Source organism: Microcaecilia unicolor, chromosome 1, assembly GCF_901765095.1.
Source record: "Microcaecilia unicolor chromosome 1, aMicUni1.1, whole genome shotgun sequence".
NCBI classification, from domain to species: Eukaryota; Metazoa; Chordata; class Amphibia; order Gymnophiona; family Siphonopidae; genus Microcaecilia; species Microcaecilia unicolor.
Genome location: NC_044031.1, coordinates 634501186 through 634523875, shown reverse-complemented (window position 1 = coordinate 634523875; position 22690 = coordinate 634501186). Strand labels below are relative to the sequence as shown.

At 44.2% G+C, this 22690-nt stretch overlaps 1 protein-coding gene across 2 annotated transcripts in view; it reads left to right on the top strand.

The window, feature by feature from the left end:
- Positions 1–22690, top strand: part of LOC115481765 (putative glycine N-acyltransferase-like protein 1B) — a 56590-nt gene that overhangs the window by 22155 nt on the left and 11745 nt on the right. For both annotated transcript variants that reach the window (XR_003944001.1, XM_030221147.1), the window contains exon 4: positions 6291–6417. Coding sequence is in view for 1 of the 2 variants with exons in the window: in XM_030221147.1 (XP_030077007.1) it covers positions 6291–6417 (127 nt within the window). In the remaining variant the exon portion in view is untranslated. The remainder of the gene's footprint in view (positions 1–6290; positions 6418–22690) is intronic.

Below are 22690 nucleotides of genomic sequence, written 5' to 3'. Positions count from 1 at the left end.
CTCTCTGCTTTGCCTTTGCATCGCCTAAGGCCCTGGTTTGTTGGTGCTTGTTGCACATCTGCCTAGCTTGGTTTTTATTCTAGTTCCTTGTCTGATGCTAGTTAGTCTGTGTGTAGTTTAGCTTAGGGTTATTGTTTGTTTTCTAGACTTGTTCCTTGTCTGTCTTTTGGGTTTAGTTTCTGTTTGTCTGTGTTTCTTATTCAGTGGCTGCTTGGCAGCTTTCAGTTCTGTCTCGTGTTTGTCAGTGTTTGTTCCCTGTTTTAGTGGTTGCTTGCAGCTTCCAGTTCCTGTCCTGTCCTGTAAGTCCTGTCAGCTGCCTGCAGCCAGGGGCTCAACTCCTGGGGAAGGGTGGCTAGTGCAGGTGAAGTCTTGCTGTTTCTATCTGAGTTCTGTCTTGTTCCTGGTGTGGGGTGGTTTTGCCTGCCACTGCCGCTCCTCGGCAGTGGCCCAAGGGCTCACTAACCTAGTTCCTGTTTTGGAGAACGAGACATAGGGGACACTCAATAGAATTGAATGGAAATACTTTTAAAACAAATAAGAGGAAATATCTTTTTACTCAATGCATAATTAAGCTCTGCAACTTGTTGCTGGAGGATATGGTATAAACAGTTAATGTAGCTGGGCTAAAAAAAAGGTCTGGACAAATTCTTGGAAGAAAAATCCATAAACCCTTATTAAGTTAGACCTGAGGAAAGCCAGTGCTTGGCCCTGGAGGTAATTAACATGGAATCTTGCTACTTATTTGGATTCTGCCAAGTACTTGGAAGCAGGATACTGGACTTGATGGACCCTTGATTTGACTCAGTATGGCTATTCTTACGTTGCACATGAAAGTACATGAGGCTAGTGTAACCTGCTCCTCTCAACCGAGCGGGTTCACACTCAGGAGTGCAACTCTGTGAGCTGATCTTGGTGTTCGAGAGACTGGGTGTGCACTACTCACTTCAGGTCCCCTTCAGCTCTCACACAGGAATCACGCAGTAGTCAGGAGAGTGCAAGAAATCAACCGAACTTTATTTAACAACTGGAACTCAGCATCGGTTGTCAGAAGTCCTCGGCACAGAATTAAGATGTTAACACAGGCTTGATTTTACAAAGTCACAAGAACGTGCAATCTTTCCTTCTTGGGCTATGCACATGTACAAAGCCTTTACGCCTGACCTATAGCCAGATGACACCCTGCACTCATTTGCTCCAAGGTAGTACCAGTACAAACAGAGATCTGGATACAGCATTAACTGTCCAAGTCTTTCAGGGGTTTACCCTGAAAGCATTTACCAGTTTGCAGTGAGACTCCCCAATCTCAATCACAGGTTGGCACCTCTAAATGGCTCAGGAGTTTGACAGTAATGACCCTGATGCTATGTCCACTACTAGGGTTAGCTCAGCAGGTACCCCTCTTTCGTCCCAACTGGTCACTTGGCGGGGGTATGACTCTTCTTAATGCAGGCTGCCAAGGACAAGTCTTACATCACTGTTCTTCCATATACATCGAGGTCATCAGCTCCACCCCACACTGGGATTCCACAAATCAGATCATTCTCAAGTGTGAGATGAACTCATGCCTTCCATGCTGGACTCTTCCCACTCAGGGCTCCAATATAACAGAGGGTTACACTTGGATGTCATCCCCAGCAATACCATAACGACATTAGAGAACATAGCCAAGGAAACCATCCCAATAACTTCCTCATCTGCAACAAAGGAGAGGAGAAGACCAGCCACTAGGCTAAACAAAATATAAGACAGCTCAAAATATCTGAAAAGTAATGAGTCCAGGGGAGTCATGTGATCACACTAAGGTGAGTGGACTTCAACTGGCAGAGCTTCCTCCCTACCTCATTCAATTATCATTTAAACTTGCCTCTATACTGTGGAGGAGTGGCCTAGTGGTTAGGGTGGTAGACTTTGGTCCTGAGGAACTGAGTTCGATTCCCACTTCAGGCACAGGCAGCTCCTTGTGACTCTGGGCAAGTCACTTAACCCTCCATTGCCCCATGTAAGCCACATTGAGCCTGCCATGAGTGGGAAAGCGTGGGGTACAAATGTAACAAAAAAAAAACTTACTTCTCAAACTGCTAACTCTACTCCCCTACTGTACTGGCCAGGGTCTGAAGAGACAGATCCTGGGGTCCTGGGGTATGTCACTGAAAGTGAAAAAGACAACTATGGAGAAAGCAAAGAGCATCGGAGACAAGATGGCTGCCAAAGCCAAGCAAGCCATGCTTATGTCTGAGGAGGCAGAACATATCTCACTTAATATGCGTCACAGCTATTTTGAATGAAAAATGTCACAGATTCAAACTACTCTGCAGGATATGACAGAAACTATGGGAAGATAAAGAAAAACAAGTCCAGGGGTTGTTCGCACTGAATTTAGTTCAGAATCTACATCCCTTGTTTGTTGATCATGAGAATGACAGACTGAGAGTAGACTAAGATAGAGAAAGATTTATTTACATAGCAAGTCAGAATAATAGTATAGAGAAGAAAAGTTTCCAATGCTTCTACACTTATGCGTTTCATAACCAAGAAATGTCCTTGATTTAAACACACACTTTAAATTCTGAGAAAACCAACAAGATATCCCATATGACCACAGCTCTTAAAATACCTGCTCTGCCAATGTCATTAGAGTCTTCATTCTCATGATGAAAGCTGGATCCAATCTGGTGGCAGCTCATCTGCAACTCAGAGATGGAGCAAAGAGAAAGAGAGCAGAGCTGTGCCATTCCAAGGCCTTATATGTGGTCCCTTATCAAAGCTTGATAACTCTCTGGATTGTGCCAGCCTCAGATATTCTGATAAGGGGTGGGATTCCCCTTCTCATCCTGTTGACTGAGTTGTGGCATGCCCTGTAAACTTTGCTAGTTCAGGGTCACAGTCTGTGTTCCTAGCTAATGAATTCAGGTTTGACATCCCCAGCCTGTGCTGCAAGCATGGTCAAGAAAGAACATAAGCATTGCCATACTGGGACAGACTGATGGTCCGTCAAGGTTAGTATCCTGTTTGCAACAGTGGCCAATCCAGGGCACAAGTACCTGATAGGATCCCAAAAGAATAAAACAGATTTTATTCTGCTTATCCTAGAAATAAGCTGTGGATTTTCCAAGTCCACCTTTATAAATAAGAACATAATCAAGCTCTGTGATACGCACATCTGGCAGGGCTATACCCCTTACAGACTCATATGAGTATGTGAGATGCAAGACAGAGGCACATAATATTCAGAAGTGTGCAAGACTGAAAAATGTAATATATCAATGAATGCACCCTACCTGTATTGGGCGACACAGTGATTCTCACCTGTTCCAGCCACTATTTCTTGTGGGGTTGGAGGTATCTTGCATTTTTCTTCAGATAGGATAGGAAGCTCTCTGACTGATTTGCAGCAAAAGCAATGCCAGGAACTCCTCTCCTAAGAGGAAAGGCTAAAGAGGTTAGGGCTCTTCAGCTTGAAAAAGAGATGGCAATGGGGAGATATGATTGAGGTCTACAAAATCCTGAGTGGTGTAGAATGAGTAGAAGTAAATCGATTTTTTACTCGTTCCAGAAGTAGAAAGACTAGGGGATACTTGAGGAAGTTACGTGGAAATACTTTTAAAACAAATAGGAGGAAATATTTTTTCACTCAACGAATAGTTAAGCTCTGGAACTCTTTGCCGGAGGAGGTGGTATCAGTGGTTAGCGCATCTGGGGTTAAAAAAGGTTTGGACAAATTCCTGGGGAACAGTCCATAGTCTTCTATTGAGACAGACATGGGAAGCAACTGCTTGCCCTAGGATTTGTAGTATGGAGTGTTGCCACGATTTGGGTTTCTGCCAGGTACTTGTGATCTGGCTTGGCCACTGTTTGGAAAACAGGATACTGGGCTAAATGGACCATTGGTCTGACCCAGTAAAGGTACTCTTATATTCTTATGTGTCGGTCATCTCTCTGAAATTGGTGGGCCAATAGGTCCACATCCTCCATGGTGAAGTGGGACCTCATAGACCAGTCACATTCAACATGCTTCTTTCCATCACCTTCCATCTAAAATAACAAATAGATGGAGCTCCAATGAACACACACCCTTCTTTCACTTCCTGAAGAACTACTACTACTACTACTATTTAACATTTCTATAGCGCTACCAGGGTTACGCAGCGCTGTACAATTCAAACATAGAAGGACAGTCCCTGCTCAAGGAGCTTAAGAACTCAAATTCCTTTCTTTCAAAATCAAAAACAAACAATAAAAATTATTGCACTATCTAAGAAGGAACTAATACCAACCAAACTGTATTGATAATGGACTCTAAATGGAGTCAGATAAATTTTTTGGCCTAATAATTTCTTATATTTTACATGTGCTTCCATGCATGGCATGATTGTGACAGTGGTAGTTCGGGGATGTTGCCACTGACTGCTGAGCATGGTTGGATTGTGGAGGAGGAGGACTTCAGCTCGTGGGCTTGGGGATCCCCTCCAGCAATAGCAAAGGTGCACCACTGCTTATTGGGCCTATGTTTATTAATGACTTACTATACTGCGTATGCTTCAAAATAAGTGGATGGACCCCTCTTTGGGCCCCTCTATGGCTACGACACTACTTGAGAGACTCCTCAGGTAATTACAAAGTTATATTAACATATTTATAAATGATTTGGAAAAGGAAGAAAGAAGTGAGGTGATCAAATTTGCTTATTACATAAAATTATTCAAGGTATTAAATCACGAGCGATTGTGAGTAGTTGCAGAAGGACCTAGTGGGACTGGGAATCTAAGTGGCATAGCTGAATTTTAACATGGCTGTGCTGTAACAATGTGGAGGGGCATAATCGAAAGGGGCGCCCAAGTTTTCCTGAGGACGTCCCGGTGAAGAAGGGGCGGGGAAACCCGTATTATCGAAACAAGATGGGTGTCCATCTTCCATTTCGATAATACAGTTGGGGATGCCCAAATCACGAAATTTAGGTCGACCTTAGAGAAGGTCGTCCCTGATTTTCGGCAATAATTTTTTTTTAATTTTAGTTACATTTGTACCCCGCGCTTTCCCACTCATGGCAGGCTCAATGCGGCAGGCAATGGAGGGTTAAGTGACTTGCCCAGAGTCACACGGAGCTGCCTGTGCCGGGAATCGAACTCAGTTCCTCAGTTCCCCAGGACCAAAGTCCACCACCCTAACCACTAGGCCACTCCTCCACGAAACTGAGGATGGCCATCTCCAGAAATGACCAAATTCAGGCCATTTGGTCATGGGAGGAGCCAGCATTCGTAGTGCACTGGTCCCCCTGACATGCCAAGACACCAACCGGGCACCCTAGGGGGCACTGCAGTGGACTTCAGAAATTGCTCCCAGGTGCATAGCTCCCTTACCTTGCGTGCTGAGCCCCCCAAACCCACTCCCCACAACTGTACACCACTACCATAGCCCTTACAGGTGAAGGGGGGCACCTACATGTGGGTACAGTGGGTTTCTGGTGGGTTTTGAAGGGCTCACATTTACAACCACAAGTGTAACAGGTGGGGGGGGGGGGGAGATGGGCCTGGGTCCGCCTGCCTGAAGTGCACTGCACCCACTAAAACTGCTCCAGGGACCTGCATACTGCTGTTCCGGAGCTGAGTATGATATTGAGGCTGGCATAGAGACTGGAAAAATATTTTTTTAATTTGTTTTTGAGGGTGGGAGGGGGTTAGTGACCACTGGGGGAGTAAGGGGAGGTCATTCCTGATTCGCTCCGGTGGTCATCTGGTAATTTAGGGCACATTTTTGTGGCTTGTTTGTAAGAAAAAAGGACCAGGTAAAGTTGTCCAATTCCGGGAATGACATGTATAGAATGTTTGTACATTTGGGAAGCTTGCCAGGTGCCCTTGGCCTGGATTGGCCGCTGTCGTGGACAGGATGCTTGGCTCGATGGACCCTTGGTCTTTTCCCAGTGTGGCATTACTTATGTACTTATGTTCGTCAGGGACACACTTCTTTTTTCCATTATCGGTCGAGGACGCCCATGTGTTAGGCGCGCCCCAGTCCCGCCTTTGCTACGCCTCCGACACGTCCCTGTGATCTTTGGTCGTTCCCACGACGGAAAGCAGTCGATTATGCCGATTTGGGCGACCCTGTGAGATTTGTGTCGAAAGATGGGCGTCCTTCTCTTTCGAAAATAAGCCTGTTAGTGTGAGTTTTCACCTGCACCAAACCAGCAGTTTATCATTTGTGCTAATGGTAGAGCAGCATAGTGAATAGGCCCTAAATGTCCCCATAAATATCTTTTCTTATGCTTTCTTTAATAATGATCCTTCTTCACACAGGAAATGACAGATGATCTGGACAACTACAAAAACAGCTATTTCCTGTTCACCAAAGACCCAGATAATTTGCAAGACATCTTGACAAACACTGATGCCATCAACTGGAAGCAAGTTCTGCAGATACAAAGTGAGGAAACATCTGTAAACACTATATAGGGGGTGGGGTGGGATATTTAGCCCACAGTAGTAAGCACCTTGCAAGCTACTTCCAGTTGCAGGCTGACCTAACCCCAGATACTCAATGCCAGGACATGCATGACTCCCAAATGTCTGCTGAACCAGAAGTTAACCGGGCACTGGCCAATATTCAGTCCATACTATTTTTTTTTGTTATATTTGTACCCCACGCTTTCCCACTCATGGCAGGCTCAATGCAGCTTACATGGGGCAATGGAGGGTTAAGTGACTTGCCCAGAGTCACAAGGAGCTGCCTGTGCCTGAAGTGGGAATTGAACTCAGTTCCTCAGGACCAAAGTCCATCACCCTAACCACTAGGCCACTCCTCCTAAACTCTGATTGTCTAGTAGTTAATGCAGAAAAGAGAGAGTTTTGAGTACAGTCAAAAAGCAAAACAAAGCAAGAAGCACAAGTGGACCTTCAGGAACAGGACAAAGGAAGCTCTTTATTAGGTGGACCCGACATGGTCTGTGTTCCAGCGACCAAGCGCCTGCATCAGGGGTCTAGTAAAAAAGCATATATATTCAATCTAAGTAAATAAAATATAAAACAGTTACATATAAAAAAAAATAACAAATCAGTGCAAAAAATATAAAAAATAATATATAAAATATGTAAATGAATAAAATAACATTTAGCGAATTCTCAAATTATATGATAACATAAAGAATGTTTTGTAGTGCAGTTCAGCAGTATTGAAACATAAAACGTAACATACATTGATGCTGACAAGGTGAAATAGAGAGCACCGCTCTGCTTACCACAATGCTGTTGAATATTGATGTGTAAGAACGTAGGTTCATCAAAGTAAAAACAGAGCTAGAATCAATATAAAAATATAAAAGTAAAAATGTCATCTCATGACCATGATATAAAAAGAATTTACATAAAGATTAAAAAAAGATGGTGTGCGAAAAAAGTGTACTTAATACCAGCATCATGAACAAAACTGCTGATAATATACCACTAAGAGTGATGTGTAATAAAGGTCGAAGAACTTAATAAACAATGCAAACAGAATGGCGTGCTTTACTCGGTGAGGAGAAATGCCAAAACAAGAAATAATAAGGGAGTGTCATACTTTACTTGGTAATGAGACATGCCAAAACAAAAAGTAATAAGGAAGTGATGTGTGACATATATACTCAGTGTCTGAAATCTCTTACCGCTGCTCAGAGACTGTACCACTCTGAAGTCTGGAGATAAAACCACTATAAGAAACATAAGAAGTGAGTGAGTGAGAGGTGTGAATAACTTAAGTAGGACCATTGAGCATAAGAATCTCAGGATAAAATGAAATAATAAAAATACCTCTGAATGCGAAGAATCCTGGAGTCCTGCTGCTAGGAAATCATTACTTCAAATTGCCGCAAAAAATGGAAGAATCTGTGCATGTGCGTTAAAGTGAATTTAAACTATGTGAAACGTTACAGAGTGGCCTAGCTTGCCCTTTAATGTAATACCAAATACCAGTCAGCAGATGGTGCCATAGTACATGAACAGTGAAAAAATTTCAAATGAGAGGCTTCCAAAAGTTTGCTTATTATAGATCAACAGTATACTCCACAGTTGTCTTATAACACAAATTCCTACCGGTCACCATTTTATGATCATTTTACACTCCTCTTCTTTGCCCTAGACATGCCATTGTAGGTTGGCCTATGAATTGCTGGATTCGGAATTGCGGAAACTGACACAAAATATTTTCCCCCCTCTGACCCTTTCATATCTGCATGAGCATCACTTTACTGGAACAAGACAAAGATTAATTAAGCCAAGCATCCTGTTTCCAACAGTGGCCAATCCAGGTCAGGATCCCAAAAGAGTGAAGTAGATTTCATGCTGCTTATACCAGGGATAATCTATGGATTTTCCCAAGTCCACCTTAAAAATGGTTAATGGACTTTTCTTTTAGGAACTTGTCCAAGCCTTTTTTTTAAAACCGGTTATGTTAACCACTTTTTTTTCAAATACTTTATTGAACCAGCATAAACAAGAAGAATCATGCAATAGAAATATCACATTGACTAGAGAATGACATACAAATATAATCAAATAAAATGAATGATAAATGTACAAAGACTAAGGGCTCCATTTACTATTCTAAGGTAAGTGTTAGTAAGGGGGTGGGACTTGATATACTGCTTTTCTGTATTTACAATCAAAGCAATTTACATATTATATAAAGGTACTTATTTTATACCGGTGGCAATGGAGGGTTGAGTCACAAGGAGCTGCAGTGGAAACTGAACCCAGTTCACCAGGATCAATTTCTGATGCACTTCACTCCTTACTGCAATATGTGCTTACTGCAGATTAAAAAGGCTTACTGAAGGATGTGCGGAGGCATCCTGCAGTAAATTTGAAATCTGCATGTGCAAATCCTGCATTATTTATTTTTTAGGATTAGTTACCGCCGTTTTGAAGGAATTCACTCAAGGCGGTGTACAGCAAGAATAAATCAAACATGAGTAACAGACAATTAAAGTATGGCAGTGTATACTACCTACAATGCCATAGTAACATAGTAAATGACGGCAGATAAAGACCTGTACGGTCCATCCAGTCTGCCCAACAAGATAAACTCATTTTACATGGTATGCGATACTTTATATGTATACCTTAGTTTGACAATACATAATAGAACATTTTAATTGACAGTGTAGGGTATAAGCACAGATGGAACTTATAGATAGATAAGAGAGTAAGAGGAGTTAGAAAATAAGGTGACTAATTTAAAGAAAGTTGCACATGAGGTCAGAGAGGATGGTTAACATATAGATAGGAAAGAGAGTAAGAGGATTTAGAGAATAAGGGGCTCTTTTTACTAAGTGGTGGTAAGCCCAATGCGGGCTTACCGCTCACTATACAGGAAGAACCGCCAGGCTACCGCAGCAGCCCGGCAGTACTTCCCACCCCTAGCGTACCGTCATTTCCGGTGCTACAAAAAGGTTTTGTAGCGCTGGAGTGTAACCGGCAGTAATTGGGCAGTGCTGTGCGCTGCCCGGTCACTGCTGGATTAATGCAGGAGCTCTTACTGCCACCTCAATGGGTGGCAGTAAGGGCTCTTCCCGCCCCCCCCCCCCCTCTAAATGGCCACCCGGCCATTTCCCGTAGGAAAGTGAGACTTCCCTTTTACCAGCTGCGGTAAAAGGGGCCTGGGCACATGTGTAAAATATTTTGCAGCAGCTTGGTAAAAGGGGACCAAGGTGAATAAGTTAAAAAAAGGGTTCACATGAGGTCAGAGAGATGTTTAATTTTTTCACTGGGGGGGGCGAAGAGCGAGTGTGACAGCATGAAATCAGTTAACTCAGGATCATAGGTGACAACTGTTCAGAATTATTGGGGGTGCTAAGCCCAGTAGAAATAACCCCTCTCTGGACACTTACAAGGTATTTTCTCAATATTGGGGGTGCTCAAGCACCCACAGAGTCGGCTCCTATGCTCAAGATTAGCACTTGAGCCCTTAACCCCTCCAAATAGGGTAAGTGCTTATGTGCTAATGGCAAAATTAGCGCATGGTAATTAATTCGGAAAATGGAAAAATTCACCACAGAAAAAGTGGCCTTAGCGTATGACAAAGACCTGGCCATTTTTTGCCACTGCTTAGTAAAACATTCTGTTGTGATCACATAGCATAGTATCTATAGGAGTAGAAAAAGGGATCGTTAACAAAAATAAAAGAATAAATCTTTACTCGCTTTTTTAGGAATACAGTGCAACCTCGTTATAAAGCGCCCCGCTATAACGTGAACCCATTTGTAATGCGATCATGTATTGGCTCCCTTTTTTTTTTACTGACATTTCCTTTCCTGCCAATGGCCTGCTACGCTGGGGTGGAGCCCCCCCCTTCCCTGCTTGAAAACTTTTCCTGCCAATGGCCTGCTACGCTGGGGTTGGCTCTGTCTGTGTGTTCATTATCCACACGGCTTTTCCTGCTTCCGGTGAACTCTTTATAAACACGGCTTTTTTCAGCTTATTATCCACGCGGTTTTCCTGCTCCCAGTGGACTCATTATAAAGGTGGATTTATTCGGCTCCAAGTGCCATTCTAGAATCTGCCACATGGCTTTGTCCGCGCCTGGTGCCACTCTGCAATGTTGTATATATACAGTAGTTCAGCAGTGTATATGCCTAGGTTTGTAGCAACAGATCAATTTTTGCTTCATATGTTTTCATTTTCAGTTGACCCCAATATAACTCGACCCCGCATTTAACGCAACAAGATTTTATCAATCCCAAATATCACGTTACATAAGTACATAAGTAATGCCATACTGGGAAAAGACCAAGGGTCCATCGAGCCCAGCATCCTGTCCACGACAGCGGCCAATCCAGGCCAAGGGCACCTGGCAAGTTTCCCAAACGTACAAACATTCTATACATGTTATTCCTGGAATTTTGGATTTTTCCAAGTCCGTTTAGTAGCGGTTTATGGACTTGTCCTTTAGGAAACCATCCAACCCCTTTTTAAACTCTGCTAAGCTAACCGCCTTCACCACTTTCTCCGGCAACGAATTCCAGAGTTTAATTACACGTTGGGTGAAGAAAAATTTTCTCTGATTTGTTTTAAATTTACTACACTGTACAGGGTTCCACTGTATGTCCATGGGTTGCCAAACTTGTAGATACCAATTATATTTATCTTTTAAATTTGCAGTTAATTTGTCAAATGACATGAATGGGCATTTATGAAAGGACGTCCGGTCAAAATTAGGATGTCCTGCTCATAATTTTGTGATAAACACAGTGTCTGCCCTTACTTGAGGAGGCTGCCAGAGGGCGCTCTCCCACTGAAAACTGGGAAAATGCCCACTCTGGTCACTAGAGGGAGCTCCAGGGATCTAGCTGAGTATTGACTTGCATGGGCCAGTAGAGGGAGCTCCAGGGAGATAGCTGGGGGAGGGAGAAGAGACTTCTAGACCAAGATCTTTCTGGAACCAGAGGAGCGAGGCCCCAAGAGGTGGGGAGGTTTATTGGACACCTCATAAATAGCTTCCTCTCAGTAGAGGAGGGAGTTTGGCCCGAAGGAGAAGAAATGGAGACCTGAAACATAACCTAGGAGATGTCCTAGAGGGAGGGAAGCAGGCTGAAAACCCTGGGGTAAGAAGTCCCCAAAGTACAGATGGTTGAACTGTGTGTGAGAAACTGAGGCAGGCTGGAAGTCCTGGGGTAAGGGAAGACCCCAAAGTATTGATGTTGGAACCGTGAATTGTTTAAAATGAACAAACAGCCGTGGGGTGGAGGATAGGACTTTAAGGCCAATGTGAGTGAAGAAAGTCCTATCCAGGGGTGGTGGCTGTTATACCCTGAGACCCAGGTGTCCCACAGTAAATGGGCTCAGGGAGTGAATTTGTAGTAAACGAATAATAGTTGGAAAGAAAGGTTCCCACAAGACTGAAGCATCGTTCTAATAAATTGAATTTACATCTACTCAGCTAATTTGCATATTTCTGAAAGCAGTGGAATCCTGGCTATATTCCAGAGATGGGTGACCAGGGGGCCCCACCAGAAGAACTGGTAAAGGGGTCGGTTACCAGGAGATACAGCAGGGAGGCAGGTCCAGGACTGGAGGTTAATGAAGAGGTCACCCTGAGGGAAAGAGGAGGCCCAAACATAGAGGCCAGAGTCACCGGAGTTACATCAGAGTCTTGTTTCAAGGTTGTTCCCTGAAGCAAAGAGCTGGTGAGGCCGGGCAGGAGCCACTAGAGGGCCGCTGCACACTTGACAGCACTCCTGTGGGCTTACAATGTCCAAAAAAAAAAAAAATCTCATAGCTATTTCCAAACAGAAAATATGTGAGAATGTGCAAAATGAACAGCAATTTTACAAACTGAAATGTCCAAATTATGAACGCCAAAAATCCAGGGACAAGGACATCTGTGTGGCAGCATTTTAACAGAAATGGCCACACAGACATCCTTGTAGATAGAGCCAGGGCACCCAGGTTCATACACCACTACAACTCTTTTATTTTAAATGCTGACCTCTCCAGGAACAGGGAAATACCTACTGTACTTTTTTTTTTTTTTTTTACATTTGTACCCCACACTTTCCCACTCATGGCAGGCTCAATGCAGCTTACATGAGGCAATGGAGGGTTAAGTGACTTGCCCAGAGTCACAAGGAGCTGCCTGTGCCTGAAGTGGGAATTGAACTCAGTTCCTCAGGACCAAAGTCCACCATCCTAACCACTAGGCTACTCCTACTTGACTTTACATCACCTCAATAGCCTTCAGCTTGCAAGTACCATAAACATTTAGGTACAGTAGGTATAGGTTTGTTTCTGGCAGGCTCACATTTTAAAGGGGGAAAAAAAAGAGCTGAAATGGGAATTGAGCCTGGGTCCTCTGGTTTACACTGACCAGTAGGCTATTCCTCAGACCTGCTTTCTGCTTTGTTCAGAATACCCATAATACCTGATGCTGTCATAGAGCGTAGTATACCCTTCCGGTTTCACTTTTGGGGAAGGAAGGAGGACAGTAAGCATTGGGGGACTCATGAGGGGTTATAGCTTAATCTATCCAGTGGTCAACTGCTCAATTAGAGCACCTTTTTGTACCCTGGACTAAATAAAAGCATCCTTGGACGTTTCTTCTCATTTGATTATTAGTATTGGACTTCCTAATTTTTGGGCACTTCCTATTAACGCCCAAAATGCACCCACAACATGCCCCTTCGTTATTTGGAGGAACTGCATCCAAATGCTGTCGTTCCAAAATCACAATTTGGACGTTTTGGGCAGATGGACTTTTTTTTTAACCATTTTGAGACGTCCAGGTGCTTTGAAAATGAGCCTCGTAGTTTCTCCTACACGTTGAAGCCATTGTTTCGCGGGAGCAAAAAGTATCTTCCAACAGAAAGAATCATCTTGCAGATGCATTTGTGTTTGAATTCTTTGCATTGTTATGGAACATTTAAATGTATGCTAACCAGTTTTACCACATTTTCTGCCAATGAATTCAAGTGCTTAATTACACATTGAGTGAGCAAATTGTTTGTTCTAAATGTACTCCTTAGGGTCCTTTTTCCTAAGCCGCGGTAGGCACTAGCATGCAAAGTGCAAAGTGATGCAAGTGGGAAAGAGGAACCTAAACCACAGTTACATGATGCAAGGTTCCACATTGGGAGTCACCGCCCAGGAAAAGGTGTAGTCGTTGATGATACGTTGAAACCCTCTTCTTAATGTGCAGTGGTGGCTACAGGGCTGGTCAAACCCGGTAAGCGGGGTAAGTGCCGCAGGGGGACGCCTGTCTTCAAGGGTGCCGTTGCGGCGCTGCGCCACCATACCACGCCACCCTTGGTGCTTTAAATCTTTAATTTACCTCAGTTCCAGCAGCCGCGTCATTTGAAAGCCCTGCCCCGTCTCTAGCCTTCCCTCTCTTCGTGAGTTCGTTCCGCAGTCCCACCTTCTGATGTCATTTCTTCGAGGGCGGGACTGCAGAATGAACTCACGAAATGAGGGAAGGCTAGAGACGGGGCAGGGCTTTCAAATGACGCGGCTGCTGGAACGGAGGTAAATTAAAGATTTAAAGCACCAAGGTCAACGGGGGATGGGGGCCAAGGAGAATCGTTGGACAGGGGCAAGGTGGGAGAAGAGAGAAAGGAGATGCTGGGGGGGGGGGGGGGGGCGGGGGCGCCAGAGACCCTAGGACCGGCCCTGGGTGGCTAAAAAAGCAAATGGAATGTTAGGAATTATTAGGAAAGGAATGGAAAACAAAACTGAGGATGTTATAATGCTTTTGTATCGCTCCATGGTGCGACCACATCTTGAATACTGTGTGCAGTTCTGGTAACCACATCTCAAAAAAGATATAGTGGAATTAGAAAAGGGACAGAGAAGGGTGACAAAAATGATAAAGGGGATGGGATGAGTTCCCTATGAGGAAAGGCTAAAGCGGCTAGGGCTCTTCAGCTCGGAGAAGAGATGGCTGAGGGGAGATATGATAGAGGTTTATAAACTACTGAGTGGAGTAGAACAGGTAGATGTAAATCTCTTGTTTATGCTTTCCAAAAATACTAGGACTGGGGCGCATGCAAAGAAGTTGCTAAGTAGTAAATTTAAAACTAATTGGAGAAAATATTTCTTCACTCAATGAGTAATTAAACTCTGGAATTCGTTGCCAGAGAATGTGATAAAAGCAGTTAGCATTGTGGGGTTTAAAAAAGTTTTGCGTAATTTTCTAAAAGAAAAGTCCATATGCCATTATTAAGATGGACTTGGGAAAATCCACTGCATATTCCAGGATAAGCAGAATAAAATCTGTTTTATTGTTCTGGGATCTTGCCAGGCACTTGTGACCTGGATGTAACTGAAACAGAGCTAATTAAAAATGTCCTTCTTTTTAGACTTGGATGTTTCTTCCTGTTTGATTATTGATATTGGACTTCCTAATTTTGGGTACTTCCTACTAATGCCCAAAATATAAGTACATAAGTAATGCCACAATGGGAAAAGACCAAGGGTCCATCGAGCCCAGCATCCTGTCCACGACAGCGGCCAATCCAGGCCAAGGGCACCTGGCAAGCTTCCCAAACGTACAAACATTCTATACATTCTATACAAATACACCCACAACATGCCCCCTTGCTATCTGTAGGAACTGCAGTTGGAAACAGGTTACTGGGCTTGATGGACCTTTAGTCTGTCCCACTATGGCAGTGATTATTTTCTTATGTGTGCCTACCGCGCGCCAAGAAGCACTGCCATGGGATATGAGGAAAGCTAAAGCGGCCAGGGCTCTTCAGCTTGGAGAAAAGATGGCTGAGGGAAGATTATGATAGAGGTCTATAACATGAGTGGAATGGAATGGGTAGATGTGAATCACTTGTTTACTCTTTCCAAAAATACTAAGACTAGGGGGCAAGCAATGAAGCTACAAAGTAGTAAATTTAAAACAAATCTGAGAAAATATTTCTTCACTCAGTATGTAATTAAACTCTGGAATTCATTGCCAGAGAATGTAGTAAAAGCAGTTAGCTTAGCGAGGTTTAATAAAGGTTTGGCTGACTTCCTAAAGGAAAAGTCCATAGACCATTATTAAAATTGACTTGTGGAAGATCCACTGCTTATTTCTAGGATACTGTCACACTAATATGGCTGTACTCTACTGCCAAATGTATGACTACAAACCTTACAATAGTAGAGTTTTGCGCTGCAGGATTGCAGTTAATACTGGTTTTTTACTTTTTATATTATTTTATTTATATTTGTAAAATAATATAAAAAGTAAAAAACCAGTATCAAGGCAGGAGGGGGGTCAGTCAATGATTACATCCATCACCAAAAGGGTATACCAAGATAAATGGTTGATATAATTCCCTGGTGATTATATGAGACTTCCCCTGTTAAGAGATATAGTTACAATTAACGCAGCAATCCTGCATTGCAAAACTCTACTAAAGGTTTGTAGTCATATTTCTAGGATATGCAGCATAAAATGTATTGTACTGTTTTGGGATCTTGCCAGGTACTTGTGACCTGGATTGGCCACTGTTGGAAACAGGATGCTGGGCTTGATGGACCTTCGGTCTGTCCCAGTATGGCAATACATATGTACTTATGTACTTACGATGGCAGATAAAAGCCAAACAGCTTATCTAGTGTACTTATTCACATCAACTCTATAATCCCTTCTACTCCTCACAGAGATCCTGTGTGTTTGTCCATCCAGCAAACTCATTTGCAGTATGAACCATAAAGGAATTGTTAGTAGAGATTCTCAGAAAGCATTTGACAAAGAACCTCATGAATGACTCCTGAGAAAATAAGAAAGTAATGGGATAGGAGGTAATATCCTATTGTGGATTAAGAACTGGTTAAATGTTAGAAACAGATAATACAGTTAAATGGTTAGTATTCTTAATGGAGAAGGGTAGATACTGGGGTTCCCTGGGGTCTGTGCTGGAACTGCCGCTTTTTAAAATATTTATAAATGACTTGGAAACAGGAGTAACAAGTGGAGTGATCAAATTTGCTGATGACACAAAGTTATTCAAAGCTGTTAAACCATAAGAGGATTATGAAAAATTGCAAGATGACCTTATGATATTGGATCCAAACAGCAAATGAAATTTAATGTGACCTCAACACAGGGGCTCATTTTCAAAGCACTTAGGTTTACAAAGTTCCATAGATTACTAAGGGGTTCATTTTTGAAAGAAAAAAAATGTCTAAAAAGTGGTGTAAAGCAGCATTTGTATGTTTTTCTCACAAAACGCCCAAACAAGTATTTTCAAAAGCTATTTTCAGACGTTTTTCTATACTGTTCATCTACAGTGCGTCCAAATCTCAAGGGGGCATGTCAGGGGCGTGTTTAGGGCGGGATTTGGGCATTCCTAAAACTTAGATGTTTTTCAGCCACAATGGGACAAAACAAAACTAAAACTAAGACGTTTTGAGCTAGACCTGCTTTTATAATGAAAAAGGCACAAAAAGATGCCTTAAATGACCAGATAACTGCTGGAGGGAATCAGAGATGATCCCCAGTGGTCACTGACCCCATCTCACCCTCAAATCCCAACCCCCAAAATGTGAATAAAAATATGACTCACCAGCCTCTATGACAGCCTCAGATCAGCGGCGTACCAAGGGCGGGGCGGTCCGCCCCGGGTGCACGCCGCTGGAGGGCTGCAGAGAGCAGCCGTGCACCTGTCGGCTCTGCTGGTTCCCTGCTCCCTCTGTCCCGGAACAGGTTGCTCCCTGCAGCCAAGAATGCACCCGGGGGGGGGGGGGGGGGGGGGTGTGCATCGGCGATCTGCCCCGGGTGGCAGCCAACCTAGGATCGTCACTGCCTCAGATGTTATAACCAGGTCTATTAGAGCAGCACGCAGGTCCCTGGCGTGGCGTAGTGGTCAGTGCAGTGCACTATGGAGTGGGGGACATGGGTCCCTATCTCCCTGTCACACTTGTGCTGGAAACTGAGACCCCCTCCCAAAGTCACCAAACCCTACTGTACCCACATATAGGTGCCCCCTTTACCCATAAGGACTATTGTAGTGGTGTACAGTAGGAGGCAGTAGGTTTTGGGTGGGTTTTGGAGGGCTCAGGGGACAAGATAAGGGAGCAAAGGTGAGATGTGCACCTGTGAGTATTTTTATGAACTGCACAGAAGTGCCTTCTAGGGTGCCTCATTGCTCTCCTGGGGTATCTGAGGGACCAGTCTGCTTAAAATGCTGGCTCCTCCTACATCCCAATGGCTTGATTTTATACATTTTGATCTTATTCATTTTCTTTTTAAAAAATGAACCAACAAAAACAAAAAGTCCAAAGCAAAAAATCTTGTTTGAAATGTTATTTTTGAAAAAAAAAAAAAAAGATAGATGTTTTTCGATAATGACCTTCTTTCATAGGCGGACGTTGGCCCAACTGTTTGGGGAGGCTAAAGGGGGAGGGGTTAGGGGTGGGGCCAGGGGTGGAGCTTAAATCCATAATTGTCTGATAACACACAGAAAAAAAAATAAAAATAAAAGTCACAATTAATACCTTTTATTAAATTTAGATATTAGATATGTATCATATGTCAAAGAATAAAGTGGTTGTTCAAAGCATATTCTAACCACAATCGCTCAACTGCAAAACACTATGCACAACTTTGTGCAAAAACACACTCAGAACCTTACTGTACCATAAATATTACACTGGGCAGACCTAATACACCAATATACCACCCATACAGAAAATGCAGACCGTCAACAATATGAAACAAGGGATCATATCATCACAATTCTCATGTAGTGCCACAAAACACCCTAATTCATGTTTAATGTGGGATAAAATGCCATAAATAAGTAAATAAATATAAACGTTTAATGTTGAACACCTGATTCTCAAAGTGGACATATTCCAAACACTATAATGAAAATAAAATGATCTTTTCTACCTTTGTTGTCTGGTGACTTTTTCTGATCATGCTGGCCGAGTATCCGATTCTGCTGCTATCTGTCCTCAGTGCAGGTCAGGAAGTCATCCTCGTTAAATATCTCCCTGGCAACCCAAGACACCTCCAGCCAACCCCCCTTGCTCTCCCAGCAGTAAGGTAAACAAACCATAAACAATTTACACAAGGTTAGAGGGCTTTCACTGCAGCTCCTGCTGTGAGGATGGAGGTGAATCAACAATTTAAACCCCTCAGAGCACAGCAGGGGGATACTTAGCCTCTCCAAGCCTCTTATACCGGGCGCCTATGCCTTCTTTCCTGTTCGGGTTTTGTAAATTTTGTGCAAAATGTCCAAAGGTGGACTTAGACGTCATATCGAAAATGCCCCTCCACATAACATTGTAAGTTTAAGTGCTTTGAAAATACACCTCATAGTAACATAATAGATGACAGCAGATAAAGACCTGTATGGTTCATCCAGTCTGTCCAACTAGATACCATATGTAATGAATTTATGATGCGATACTTCATATGGATACCTGATCTCGATTTGTCCTTGCCATTTTCAGAGCATAGACCATAGAAGTCTGCCTGGCATTGCCCTTGTTCTAAATTTCTGAAGTTGTTGAAGCCCATAAAAAGCTCCACTGCAGCCCATGCAAAACTATTCAGCAACAATCAGGGCACAACAGACTTTAGAAGTCTTGCCCAGCACCAGGGCCGTGCCAAGGGTCTGTGGCGCCCCCCTGCAAGGGATCGGGTGGCGCCCCCCCCCCCCGCAGGGGATCGGGTGCCGCCCCCCCCCCGCAGACAAGCGGCTGGAGTGCGCGCCCCCTCCCCCCCGTGAAGATGATCGCTGTCCTCTGTCCCCTGCCCTCCCGCTCCCATGTCCCAACTGCCCGCCCTCTTCTCCCCCCAACAAAATCTCTCTTAAATTTACCTCCGTCCGGCTGGCAGGGCAGCGAAGGCGCAGCGTCAGTGAAGGAGGCGGCGCTCCCGACGTCTCTACTAGTTTTCCCTTCGCTCAATGTCCCGCCTTCTTCTGATGTCAAGAAAATGACATCAGAAGAAGGCGGGACATTGAGCGAAGGGAAGACTAGTAGAGACGTCGGGAGCGCCGCCTCCTTCACTGATGCTGCGCCTTCGCTGCCCTGCCAGCCGGACGGAGGTAAATTTAAAAGAGATTTTGTTGGGGGGAGAAGAGGGCGGGCAGTTGGGACATGGGAGCGGGAGGGCGAGGCAAGCATGGCGCGGCAGGGCGCCCCCCAGAGGAGGGCGCCCCCCTGCCACGCTTGCCTCGCTTACCGCATTGGCACGGCCCTGCCCAGCACTGGCTTTGCTTCCCAATTAGTGGTGTTGCTTCCTAATCTCCACTAAGCTTCTTTGGATCCATTCCTTCTAATCAGGATTCCTTTGTGTTTATCCCACGCATTTTTTAATTCCGTTGCTGTTTTCATCTCTACCACTTCCTGTGGGAGGGCATTTCAGGTACCTACCACCCGTTCAGTGAATAAATACTTCCTGACATGACATTATTCCTGAGTCAGCCCCCTTTCAACCTCAGTTCTTGTCCTCTAGTTCTACCACCTTTCCATCTCTGGAAAAGATTTGTCTGTGAATTTATGTCTTTTAAATGTTTGAACGTCTGTATCATATCATATATGAACATATATATGTTCAGGTCAGCAACAGGCTTATTTTTGAAAGAGAAGGGCGCCCATCTTTCAACACAAATCGGGAGATGGGCGTCCTTCTCTCAGGGTCACCCAAATCGGCATAATCGAAAGCCGATTTTGGGCGTCCTCAACTGCTTTCCGTCATGGGGACGACCAAAGTTCATGGGGGCGTATCGACACCGTAGCGAAGGCAGGACTTGAGCTTGATTAAGAAATGGGCGTCCTTGGCCGATAATGGAAAAAAGAAGGGCATCCCTGACGAGCACTTGGATGACTTTACTTGGTCCATTTTTTCTTCCGACCAAGCTTCAAAAACGGTGCCCGAACTGCCCAGATGACCACCGGAGGGAATCGGGGATGACCTCCCCTTACTCCCCCAGTGGTCACCAACCCCCTCCCACCCTAAAAAGAAAACTTAAATTTTTTTTTTTTGCCAGCCTCAAATGTCATACCCAGCTCCCTGACAGCAGTATGCAGGTCCCTGGAGCAGTTTTAGTGGGTGCAGTGCACTTCAGGCAGACGGACCCAGGCCCATCCCCCCCCCACCTGTTACACTTGTGGTGGTAAATGTGAGCTCTCCAAACCTCACCCGAAACCCACTGTACCCACATGTAAGTGCCCCCTTCACTTGTAAGGGCTATGGTAGTGGTGTACAGTTGTGGGGAGTGGGTTTTGGGGGACTCAGCACCCAAGGTAAGGGAGCTATGCACCTGGGAGCAATTTGTGAAGTCCACTGCAGTGCCCCCTAGGGTGCCCGGTTGGTGTCCTGTCATGTGAGGAGGACCAGTGCACTACGAATGCTGGCTCCTCCCACGACCAAAGGGCTTGGATTTGGTCGTTTTTGAGATGGGCGTCCTCAGTTTCCATTATGGCCGAAACCGGGGACGACCATCTCTAAGATCGACCATCTCAACATTTAGGTCAACCATATTGAGATTTGGGCGTCCCCGACCGTATTATCAAAACGAAAGATGGATACCCATCTTGTTTCGATAATACAGGTTTCCCCATCCCTTCGCGGAGCCGTCCTGTGAGGACAGCCCCAGGAAAACTTGAGCGCCCCATTCGATTATGCCCCTCCAAGTCTCTCCTCGTATGTCTTGCTACGTAAACTCCATACCATTTTGTCACTTGTCTGAACCGCTTCAAATCTTTTTACATCCTTAGCAAGATATGGCCTCCAAAACTGGACACAATACTCCAAGTGGTGCCTCACCTATGACTTGTACAGGGGCATTAACACTTCCTTTCTTCTGCTGGTTATACCCCTCTCTATGCAGCCTAGCATTCTTCTGGCCACAGCCACCACCTTGTCGCATTGTTTCATCACCTTGAGATCCTCGGACACCATCACCCCCAGTTTCCCTCTCCTGAGTCGAACTTACCAATCTCTCCCCTCCTATCTGGTACATCTCTTTTGAAATTCTGCACCCCAAGTACATCACTCTTCACTTCTTGGCATTACATTTTAATCAAACAAATTAAAAAGAAACCTATATATTAAGTAGCCATTCCACCTAAAATATATATATACATATATAATAATTTGTGAATTGTGCTCAGTGCTTGGTGCATAACATGTGACCAAGGTCACTTTTATTTTTTTATTTTTGTTACATTTGTACCCCGCGCTTTCCCATTCATGGCAGGCTCAATGTGGCTTCCAACCATCATAGCACAGGAGTCCCAGCCTACCTGCCCATTCATGTATAAAGTTGAAAAACAGTTCAGCCTATAGCAAAAAGTTGCAAGAAAAGATCTTTTTACTTAGCTGTAATAGGTAAGCTGGCTCCTGCAGGACGGATTAGTATCCTCTGGGAGATCTTCACATTTCAAACGTTCTCCAATGACGTGACAAGAAGGTGTAACACTATAAAATGTGAAAGTTCCCCACATGTGGCAAATCTCTTCAGTGTGACAACACACTTAAATCCATAAATTAACCTCAAGATCTTTGCCCTCTTGAAAATAATGTTTGTAACTATGTTTTGTGCTCTGTGCGTTTATCTTATCAGGCCATTAAAAAAAAAAACTGCACAAGTGAAAATCGTTGAAAATCAAGCCATTGGGATGTGTGAGGGGCCAGCAAGTTTAGCAGACTGGTCCCCCAGACATCACAGGAGAGCAATGGGGCACCCTAGGGGGCACTGCTGTGGACATCATATAAATGCTCCCAGGTAAATATCTCACCATTTCTCCCTTATCTGCTGAACCCTCCAAACCCCACCCAAAAACCACGCCCTTATGGGTGAAGAGGACACCTATATGTAGGTACAGTAGGGTTTCTGGTGAGTTTTGGAGAGATCACAGTTTCCACCACAAGTGCAACAGATAGGGGAAGATATGGGCCTGGGTCCACCTGTCTACAGTACACTTCACCAACTACTACACTACTCAGGGAACCTGTATGCTACTCTAATGGACCTGGCTGTAACATCTAAGCTTGTCATAGCAGCTGGTAAGTACTATTTTTATTCACATTTTGGGGGGGGTGAGAGAGGGTTCGGTGTCCACTGGGAGAGTAAGGAGGCATCATCCCTGAATCCCCCCAGTGATCATCTGATCATTTAGGACACCTTTTTGTGTCTTATTCATTAGAAAAACAGGTCTAGAACAAAATGTTGAAGTTTTTGCCCTAGATGTTTTGTTCCATTTATTTATTTAGATTT